The 11,773-nt window shown below is 31.8% G+C and overlaps 1 protein-coding gene across 1 annotated transcript; it reads left to right on the plus strand.

Annotated features, from left to right (window-relative positions):
- The first annotated feature begins 9,311 nt into the window (after positions 1–9,311).
- LOC121266579 (cyclin-dependent protein kinase inhibitor SMR4) lies at positions 9,312–9,783 on the plus strand. Its single transcript, XM_041170449.1, has one exon. The coding sequence runs from the start codon at positions 9,387–9,389 to the stop codon at positions 9,579–9,581; it is 195 nt and encodes a 64-aa protein (XP_041026383.1). The 5' UTR covers positions 9,312–9,386; the 3' UTR covers positions 9,582–9,783.
- Positions 9,784–11,773: the final 1,990 nt, after the last annotated feature.

Genomic DNA, 11,773 nt, shown 5'->3' on the forward strand with positions numbered 1-11,773 from the left:
TCAAACTCTGATCTTCATCTATATATTTTTCCCTCTGTCGACTCCACAACACATTGACACAGGAAATAACACAAAGTCAATTAAGAAATCAGCCTCCGTTTAACATAAACAAATAAAACCCAGCCAGTCTGTGCTTCTCCACCATCTTGTTCGAAGGAGAGCCCAACCGTGATTAGCATAGATCGCCATCCAACTCGTCGCTTTCCATCTCTTTCGTGGTAAGTTCTCATAGATTTACACACTTCCTCTACCTAATTCATTCTCTATAATCACCTTCAAGACTAAATGTATTTTCTTTCTTTTATTCTCTCGATATTTCGTCACAAACAGAGGCCTCTCACAATGTTTTCCATCGTTGTCTATCTTTACCAAACCCACTACTGCACGTTGTCCCTCGGTGAGTTGAACTATTGCACACACTCTCTTTCATTTTGACCTTCTCCTTCTCGAGCTAACAGCACATATCCCACTTATCTCTCAGATTTTCCGTTGCTATTGATCTCTAGCCACTAGCCATGATCGTTGTACTCTGGCATCCTCTCGGTCAGACCACGTCGATATCTCTGTTTTCCTTCACCATCATTTTCTTTAGTCTAACAATATTTCTCTACTTCCGAAGCTTTGACGTCACTGATCTCTGTCTAGCCACCCAGATTTTTCATTGCATAACTTCTGCTTTCCCTCATGGTAAGCCCGAGCACCTCACTGATTCGCACGATGCCTTTCTTCTCCAGTGTTTGTCTCTTTATGTTTTCCTGCATTTGTGTCGGATCTCCTTCACTTTTATTTCAGCTTTATCCAATAAAGCCCTACACCTCTTTGCATATCACCAAATTTCCCTTCACATAATATATTTTAACTTTCGTAAAAAGTCTCTAGAAGCTAAAGCCTCATTGTTTGTGTAATCTCATTTTTGCCCTTTTGGTTTTGTCGTATATCACCATTTCTATCTTAGTTCAGTTTTTTCATAGAGCCTTTCGTGCTTTTTAGTTAATTATAAATTATTATTTGAGCTTTTGTCGTGTATCAGCTTTCCCATAAGCCCTACAAAGTTTTTGATTATTTCAAAATAATGCTCTCCAACCTTTTTTACTCCACTTTTCAGCTTTTATAAAATGTCTCTTGAAATCTTTGGAGTGGTACGTTTTTAGCTTTTGTGTGGTCATGACAAAATATATTTAAAATGGGTCTGTTTACATTGGCCTATATTTACTTTCAGATGTAATATGTTGAATTGGTTTTAATTTGGTCCTTATCGCATATAATTGACACTTATACCTTGTATACAGTTTAAATTATATTAAGGATTCATTTATGATTTGATTATGATAATAAACTACAAGTATCATGAAGTGTAATTAGTAGAATGAATTTCCAATGTTTATTTTATTGGATTTTGATAAAATTATTATGCTATATTATTAATTGGAAAATAAAGGAATATGTTGTGACTTTTGAATCACATTATTATTTCTTAATTTTAGCATATATTAGAATATTTATTAAATTATTCCTATTGAATTATTCTCTGTGATATCAATTTAATTAAATAGAATGTTACAACATTTTTTAAGAAATTAGTGACATATGGTATTCCATATAAGTAATGATCTGCAAAGTGAGATTTTAAAATTTGCAATACAAGGTAAGTAATTTGATCACAAATTAAGATCATCACATGTCAGTTTAGATAAATTATTAGGAAAGCCAATACTTGATAGCCTTTGTTTTTATGTATCTCGTATTGTCATGAGTTATGCAAGCATAACATTCATTTCAGTTCAGTTCATGATTATGTTAAGTTTCGCATTACATTTTATTCAGCATTCTATAAGTATATATGTATTATCCATGTCATGCACCTCACGATACATAAAGAGACCTAAGCTTTTTTTTTTTTTATGATCAAGTTATGAAAGTTCTCTTATGATTAAGTGTAAGATAAGATAAGTTTTATATGATGACCATTTAATTGCATGGTACTAATGTAGTTTTATGGGTGGATGTGCAAACCACAGACATAAGCGTGGTCCACCATAGTATGCTAGAATACTATTAACGGTTTTCTTTGTAGCCAAAGGATGTGGAGCCGATGCACAACCTCGCACACATGGTTAAGTGTGTTGTCTAGTATGATAAGTAAGATAAGTCAGATAATTTAAGACAAGTCATGCATGGCATGAGCATACTTATGAATTTAAATTCTCAACAGGAAATGTTTTATGAAAAATCCTATGTTTGTTACGTTTACGTTATGTTGGATTTCTTACCGAGTCTTCGACTCATTTTAGTTTTATTCTATTTTTTAACTACCCAGGTGAGGATGATGACAACGAGCAGATGGGCCAGGATTAGATGAAGCAGTCAATTAAATCCTAGACTTCTTAGAATATTCTGATATTTTTATGAAAATGGGTTTTATTTAGTTTATTTCATTTAATATCTATGGAGACTTACTATTGTTAAATGAATTTTTTTATAAAATAAAAGCTCATTTTATTTTGTTAAAAATATGAGATCTTTTGTCGAATTTATTTTATGAAAATTACGTAACACTCCTAACCCTTGGGAAGTGGGTGTTACAAGCTAGCTAGAAGATACACTTACAGAACGACTACATGAAATATATTACCTATTTTTCACATGCCTCGATTCCAATTTAATTTTATGTATTTGACCCCTACTTCATACTAGGTGCATGTTTCATTCCCATTAAGTTGTAACCCCATGGACCATTATTAGGAATCTAATAACGGAAAGCAATAAAATGATCAAACTAAGTCAATGGGAACAACAAAACCATTCAACATATCAAAATACACATATGAAGATAAATAACCATACAAGTATCCAATCAAAAAGCGCAACTAATTATAGATGCAACTTAAAAATAAATTATTTTTGGGAGGTTGCATTAAGCACAACAAACTTGAATTTTGGATACAAAAGGCTGCTTTTTGGAGCACTAAACAAACAGATTCCAACACAAACACTACGTCCATTACATATTAATATGCTAAACATATCCCATATGTTAATATGCTAAACACAAAGACTACGTCCATTAGAACAAAGTGAGCAATAGGTTGGTTGAGATTACAAAGTTATCGTTCAGTGGGTATTGACTATGATCATATCACATACAATGAAATTAATATAGAAATCACCTAATAGATACGAAGAAGAGTGCGTTTATGCCGGATGTCTACTTGTTGCCTTTGAATATCGACTTGGTCATTGTGAACTCTCAACTTCCTCTTTACAATCTTTTCCTCCCTTAACAACTTAATTTCTATATTCACAAGTTCTTTTTCTCTTTCCTCACTGCTATCTGCTCATTTGAAATAGTTATAGTATGGTAACCCCTGATTATAAACAAACAAACGACAGATGTGTAAAATATCAAAATTTTGTTCAACCTCAAATGCACGTCAAAGTAATGAAAATTGTTTCTACCTCTATATTGTACTTTGGACACCCAAAGAATGATCATCCCGGATTTCTTAGCGTATTTGATGTTCTAAGTGAAGCGGGCTTCCCACAGGTGCACATTGGATTGTTCCTCGAAGTACGATTAATAAGAGAAGATGAAAAAACTGACAATGACATCCTGTCACAGGTGCACATTGCATGTCTTCATTATTTACACCAAAGGACAATGCTAGGGTGCCTACCAAATGTGCCTATTAAATGTACATACTAGTACAAATGAGTTTTTTTATTTTTTTTTTCTTTAAGCATTTTTAAAACATCATTAAGAATTAAGAAAAAATAAAAAAATTATATAAATTCACTAATAGCCATTTACTTAACCATTAAAAAAATAAAAATATAAGAGTGGGCACATTTGGTGGGTATATTTGGTAGTCATACTATCATCTTCCTTACACCAAAAGATAATTTTTGCCACAGTTATTTCAAACCCAAATAGTGTCAACATACGCTACACATTTTCTTCAACAAACATGTTTCCAATCTACAACCCATAAACAATGTCAACAAAACAACCAAAGAATACCAAAAATCTCTGCAACCAAATGCACGCATTACGCAACTCAAGATATAATCTTTTTAACAAGAGATACACATTTGTACAGCCACATCAGCATATTACACTAAAAAAGTTTATCATTTAAATCTTTAAAAAACAAAAAAATGTAGCCTAAAAATTTGCAACAATCTATTATTTTCTAATTAACATTACTTATCCAAAAAAGACTCTTTCGTTCTTTGTCCAATTCAAAGATAGATCATCTAGTTCTATATATAATCCACAAAAACAACATGTTATTCTCTCAAAGGAAGTGTTGCTCCCGTCTAGCCACATCATCCACTAACATTATATACATATATATAAATGCATATCATAAAATGAAAATTACATACCTCATCTAGTAATATATCTAATTGTATTAGCAATTAAGATGTAAGAGTCTTTCGGTTTTCCTAACACATCTTCTTAGTTTTCTCAACACATGGCTTTTTAGTTTCTTAACCAATAGATTCATAAAATTTATTTAGGAAGCCTATAAATTATTACATTTGATTGCCAAAGTTATTTGGCACACCATATCAAAAGCTCTTGGCACATTTCTCTGCTCGAAAAAAATATGTAAGCTTTTTCATCGCCAACATAGAAATAAAACAAAGTGAGGAAAGAGGAGATCAAGATGCTCAATTGAATGTTGAAAATCAAGAATTCACTTAAACACAAATAATAATTTTAGTTTAGTAAATTTAGCAATTATATGCTTCCTACAAGTCTACAACTAGCATATCTTAAAACATGAAGCACATAACACTTACTTGGTTCCAAAAATCTCTGCCAACCAAAAATACAAAAAATCTCTACCAACCAAATGCACACATTAGGCAACTCAGAATCATTTTTTAAAATTTTCACTATGCTTTCTGTCTAATTCACGTATTAAAAAATTTAAAAATATCCACAACATCGAGATAAGAACTAATCTGACCCAAAAAAAACAGGCACATCCTAATATAATGCAAACAACATTGTAGCATCATCAACTAAACCAATGGACACATTTTGGGATTAAGACAATTTCAAACCAAAGATAAGAGCTCAATTTGTGCACCTTTGGAGCTTTACTAGTTCATATTCTAAAATTTTTTAAGGTTATGCTTGATGCAATTAACATTTTATCTATGGTTAGACAAATGAAACTGATAAATAATCTTTAATTTTTTCAATAAATAAGAAACACAAACTACCAAGATAGTAGAACTTCTTAATCTAGTATTCATCTCAAAACTAGAAATTAAAAACCTAAGTTTTACATACCAGATAAAAAACCTAAATTCGAAACCTAAATTCGAAAGATAAATTCAAAGCCTAAATTCAAAACCTAACTTTTGAAAACAACAAAATCAAAATATATCCACAACACAAACTTAATCAACCTAAATTTATTGAAAATCACAAAAAGAAAGGGAGAGATATCGGTTATTGAAAATCAATGAGAAAATGGATTTACAGGAGGTTAGGGTTAGGGTTCAGAACAAAAAATGGGAGCGAGATGGATTTAGGTGGAGGAGAGAACAAGAATCGACGGGGAGGTGAGAAGAGAATGGAGAGAGAAGGACGACTTCCTCAATTGAAACACATCGTTTCAGCTCATCACCACCCAAAACGAACCGTTTCATTTGAATCTGTTTCGTTCTATCATATCCCATGTAGCCTGCTCCCAATTCATTTAAGTCCTCTTCCCACCCAAAACTCAGCCAGCTAAAGTAAAATAAAACGAACCATTTCATTTAACGAGCGAGGTGGATGGATTTGTGTGCGATCGTCCCCCAAATCAGTCGCATTCAAATTTTTCCTTCCTTATTATAACAGCTTTTGAACAATCATTACCCGCATCTTGTCTTCTAGAACGATGTTTATCATGATATAATTATGGGATCAATATTAATTAAAAAAGTGATGAAACCCGTTTTGAAAAGAGACTTATAGGTGAGAAGATCATCTGATTGGTAATTTAATTCCTTGTATCATATCCCCTTTTTTTTTCTAAGTTTTTAGAGTACTTCATTGATCTTGAATTTAATTACTGCTCTTTTTATGGATATTTTTCTCACATTATTCATGTTATTCTAATTAATGTGTGCTCACTTAATTTTTTGATACACATTTTTTCGTTTGTAAATTCTGATTAATTAGTATTTATATAGCGACACTGAGGAAATAAATATTGAAATTAATGAAAGGGGTACTAATGATACAACATTGGGCTTATGTGGCTTGGGCTTCTCATTGTTGCTTCCGAGTAAGAATGGGGATTGGGGGGGGGGGGGGGGAGGGGGGTACTTGGGTGTATACAGCAGGCTGAAGTAGTAGCATGCATCCTTGTCATGATGTGTAAAATAAAAAATAACAAAGAAATATTAAAAAAATCTATTTTAATAGTTTACCAATAGATAATCCAATGTAGGATACACAACAACTAAATGATGTAAAATAACCAAGATGTCATCTTTAGATTTGGATGCAAAAAACATTTCATTTTATCTCATTTCATCTTAGATAATTATTACAATTTTTTTAAATTTTCACATAAAATATAATAAACAATTCAAATTTTTAAAATTTTTAAACAATAACATCATTAAAAATTAATATTTTAATAATATTTTATTCATTTTTCAACTTTCATCTCAACTCATCTTATCTCAACTTTTATCTTAATTCATTTTATCTTATATGATGTCAACACTCTTACATATAATGTTTATTTTGTTGTCATGATATATTGATGCAACAAAATGATTGAACAATAAGAAATAATTTTTTAATCACTAAATACAACATTCCAAACTAGTAAAAGGTTGATATCCAAGAGATAAATAGCATTTATGTTCTTAATCCTATGAATGCTGATACATTTACAGGCCGGAGGGTTTGAATAGTTCAATGAACAACGTTTCGTTGTTGGGATCTACTGAGATCAACTCAGTTCCGTCTAATTTTAAATTTAGTCTAACATCCAAACACTCAAGTCTCAAACCACAAAACTCATTTCAATTCAAAATCTGTTTACACGTGAGACCCATAACATTTTTCAATTTAACACCTCTTTACACGGGACCCACCACCTTTTTCAAACTTTCATAAATATATTTAAACTCATTTTAATATCAAAACACATTTAAACTAATTTTAAGTGAGCCCCACAAAACTTACTCCACTATCTTAACCTACTATTATTTATAAATAACTCAACTCAATTCAACATCCAAACGTAGCCTTAATACTTTCTCTTGAATTTTTCCTGAAATTCTTCCTCTAAGATTTTCATTGCCATAATTTGATTGAAGCCAACGGGAATAAAATTATAAAACCACAAAATTTTAAGCTATATATGACAAAGTAGATATGGCTAAAAATGATGGATCAAATCATGGGACCCTAAAACAAGATCAAACAATTGCGACTTCACAAACCATATTGATCCATAAAGAAAGAAAGAGAGAAATTGTTTCAAAATGCAAACTCCTCAAAATAATGGATAAAAATCAAATTTAAAGAGACATATATACGAAATATGGGGTAATGAATTTTTTGAGTAATATCATGAACACCATACGAATAAAATAATTGTTTTATTTTTGTGTTTCGGATAAAATATTAAAGAAGATGTTAATCATTTAGGTCACGTTTGGATACAAAAACACTTTCAACTCATCTTGTCTCATCTCATCATTATAATTTTTTTAAATTTTCATATAAAATATAATAAGGAAAAAGCTACCCCCACCGCTCCAACATCCCGCTCCCAGCTCTCGCTTGACGTGGCTATCACATGGAATAAGTAAAAAAATTAAAAACCAAATAACACTTTCGATTTCCTCTCTTGTTGAATAAAGTAAAGCTCTGTGGTTGTTTGTCTTCTTCAAGCGAGAACCGAAAACTAGATCTACTTCTTCAAGCAAAAATTGAGCCCTTGTAAAATCTATCGTTCTTGAATAAAGTTGTGGTCGTTTGTCTTCTCAAGCAAAAATCAAAAACCGACAATACCCAGTCTGTGGTCGTTTGTCTTCTTCAAGCAAAAATCGAAAACAGAGCCGCCCTTTCCTTTGTCTTATTGTATATCTCCAAGTCCTTACCTTTATGTCTTGGTTTTTCCAATCAAAAGTCGAGCTTCATGGGATTAAAAGGAGGTGATTCTGCTATGATTTTCGTGTAAATTTCCAGTTTTCACATTAATAAACGTGGATTGCTTAAAGAAAACTTTTATGTACTAGCTCTGTTGCCTACCCACACAAGGGATTCTCCATTAAAGGTCCCAACCAACATAGTTCTAAAATCAATCAAGTTCTTGGCAAAAAAATAAATTTTCCTTTGAGATTCAGTTGACCTGTAACATTCTAGTTCACAAATAGATGCCTGGTCATTTCACACTTTTGTTTTTTGGTACAAAAGATAGAAATGCAAATCAATAAAAAAAAACCCACACAAACTCGTCTATCTATTGCCGCGCGAAAATGAAGGGTTGTCAATGCTACTAGTGCACAAAGGTTTTCGGATTCTGGATGATGGAGGAGGACAGATAAAATGCCGAAAATGGAATCCTTTGCCGCGCGGACTCGATGTCGAGGTTGGAGTTTGCAAAGATGCAGATTCTGAAATGAACAGGATCTCCTTTTCTTTTTTTTTAAAAAAATTAAAATAAACACGTAGCTGTCGCATAAAATGCCACATCAAGAGGGAACTTACAACGGGAGGAACGAGTGGAGGCTGTATCACTACCTATATAATAAATAATTCAATTTTTTTAAATTTTAAAATAAAAATAATATTAAAAAATAATATTTTATTTAATTTATTTAAAATTATTGACTATGATATGAGTTGCAAAATACATAAACGTGGAACCAACTAATTTTTGTACAGTTTATTTGAAAAAAAAAAAAAAGACCGAATTTTTGTACCCTTCAGAACCAGCTAATTCTCGAAAGGATCAAAATAATTCTAGTTTTCCCGCGTAACAACGTGACTCGGGCCCTCAAGTTCGTGCGCCGCCCAGTTTGAAAAAACGAGGAAAACACGGTTCAACGTGGGCCACGTGTAATAGGAACACGTCGGTGCACCAACTCATGCTTAGCTGTCGTTGTTTCCCACCGCACGATCAAAACCGTCTCAACTTCGCGGATCATTCCCTGAGAAGATTTCGCACCGCCTTCGGGAACAATAATTCGAATTTCAAAATTTTCCACGCGAAGCTTTATCTCGTGTGTGTGTGTGTGTGTATATATATATATATATATTCTCGATTGCTCTCTTACGAGACCCTTTTCTAACTTCAAAATTTTGGAGCTGACACTCACAGAACTTCGTTGTAACCGCGATTTCTTGACTGCTGAGAATGGAGGTGGACGAGAGATCTGAGGACGGGTGTATGACGCCGAGGCACAGTCAATATCAGATTCCTGCAATCTCAGTTTGTCCGCCGCCGCCGAAGAAAAAATCGGCAAGCAGAAGATTGCAGGACCCGCCGAAGAACGGGTATTTCCAACCGCCCGATCTCGATTCCCTGTTCGCTGCTATATTTGCCTCTTAGAGCAAGGGAAGCCTGTGCCCGTGCAAAGCGTCATGTTTTGCATTAGCTTGTGTTGACTCAAGATGAAAATAGAACTGTATTGTGAGGTAGAGAGAGCATTTGATTACTTTGTATATTTGTACTAGTTTTGGTAGGATGAAAAACGAATTGCTTGCTTGCGTAGATGAATTATCCGCAAAAATATAACCAGTAATTCTATATAGATGGTGGATTCCTTCCTTAGTTTGAACCGTCGTTGTTCTTTTGTGATTTGTTGTTAATTTGGGGGTTGATTTGAGGAGGAGCGTTGGTTTCCAGTTGCAGGCAGAGCTGAAGAATCAGAGGAACTGCATTGGGTGATGGAATGCTGTTCAAATTATTTTTAAATGTAAAAAATTTATCCGTCGTATTTAGCTTAATCTTTGGAAAATGAATGGTATATTATCATGTATGTATTTTCGCCTTCAACCATGGTTGTACTGAGTGAATATGATATAAAGGATTTAGGGAAGTACAGAAATATGATAGTTGGAAAAGGAAATAAACAAAGAATAAAGAGAATAATAATTAACGATATATAAAGCCCAAATAAATAATCGAAGGTGGAAAGCATTTAGAAGATTTCCCCACCAATTTAAAAACAAGTAGCTTGATTTAAAAAAAAAAAAAAAAAAAAAAGAAGCGATAAAATGCTAATAAACTAACATAATCTGTGTCATAATACTAGATATAGTCTTAGGTGTATAAATTTCATGTAGTCTTTTTGAAATTTAATTACTATTTCTAAAAGAAGGCATGAAATTTGTACATTTTAAGATTATAAATATTTTTAAAAATAATTTAAAAAAGAGAGTTATCAATGTTAATAATAATAATAAACATTTCATAACTAAATAAGTTTTGTTTAGGTTGGGTTTGGATATATAGTTTAGATGATATTAGATGAGATATTTTAAATAGTAGTTGAATAAAATCTAGTTAGAATATATTTTTTAGTATTATTTTTATTTTGGAATTTGAAAAAGTTGAATTGTTTATTATATTTTAGTATGAAAATTTAAGAAAGTTGTAATAATGAGATGAAATGAGATAAAAATATTTGTGTATCCAAGTTGAGTCTCAAAAGTATTGGTGAAATTTTGAACAGTCAATTTCATTTTTCTCTTTGAAAGAAAAATTATGTTGTCTTCAAGTTTGTTCTCAAAATTTCTGTAGTAAAGTAGTTTGAGAATATTTAAAAGCATATATGTTTCTAGACAGACTCTTAGGTTATGTTTGGTTGTTAGACTGCACTCAGCTCAGTTGAATTCGGTTCAAATTTAGATCTCTTCTAATATCTAAACACCTAACTTTCAAATCACTAAACTCATTTCAACTCAAAACTTCTTTATACATGAGACCCACAATCATTTTCAACTTAACACCTTTTTACATATAAATCCACAACTTTTTTCAACTTTTCATAAATATATCTAAACTTATCTTAACATCTAAATTTATTTTAGGTAGATCTCACATAACTCACTCCATTATTTAAACTCATTACTATTCATAAAAAATTTAACTCAGCTCAATTCAATTTAATTTAACATCCAAACTCAGCCTTAATCAACTCTTTGTAAGAAAAATATTATATACTGAACGTTCATTTTAATATAATAAGATACCATTATAATTAATTTTAAGATCTTATTGCAAAAATAGGAAAATAAGGTCATGACCTAGAATTTGTCTCTAAAAAAAAACGAGGTGAAGATGAAGTCGCTGACAACGGGAGAATTTTGTTGGAAATTGGAAGCCATTGACTTTGACGTTGTAGTTAATCATCGTCATCACCCTTACCTTTAGGCTTTTTGCGTTGCGAGGAAGTATTGGCTGGATTTATGTTAGAGCTTAGGTTTTTTTCCCCGAATTGGTAGACGTTGGTCATTTCAATACAAAGAATTTTTGGTCAAATTGTCCTATTAAAATCTATAAAGTATGTTGAGTAAAAAGGTTATTCAAAAGTGATCAACATTTCGCCTTTAGATTTTCAATAAAATAATAGATATCTTTCTTATCCAAAAAAAAAAAAAATTAAGTGGGGATTAGATGTAGTAAGCATAACCTTACCTTTATCCATTGAATAATTAAATATATACAATTATTTCTATTTTATAAAAATATTAATCCTTTTTTTCTAATTTTATTTAATTTTAATTTTAAAGTTTTAT

The sequence above is a fragment of the Juglans microcarpa x Juglans regia genome, chromosome 5D (assembly GCF_004785595.1).
Source record: "Juglans microcarpa x Juglans regia isolate MS1-56 chromosome 5D, Jm3101_v1.0, whole genome shotgun sequence".
In the NCBI taxonomy this organism is placed as follows: Eukaryota; Viridiplantae; Streptophyta; class Magnoliopsida; order Fagales; family Juglandaceae; genus Juglans; species Juglans microcarpa x Juglans regia.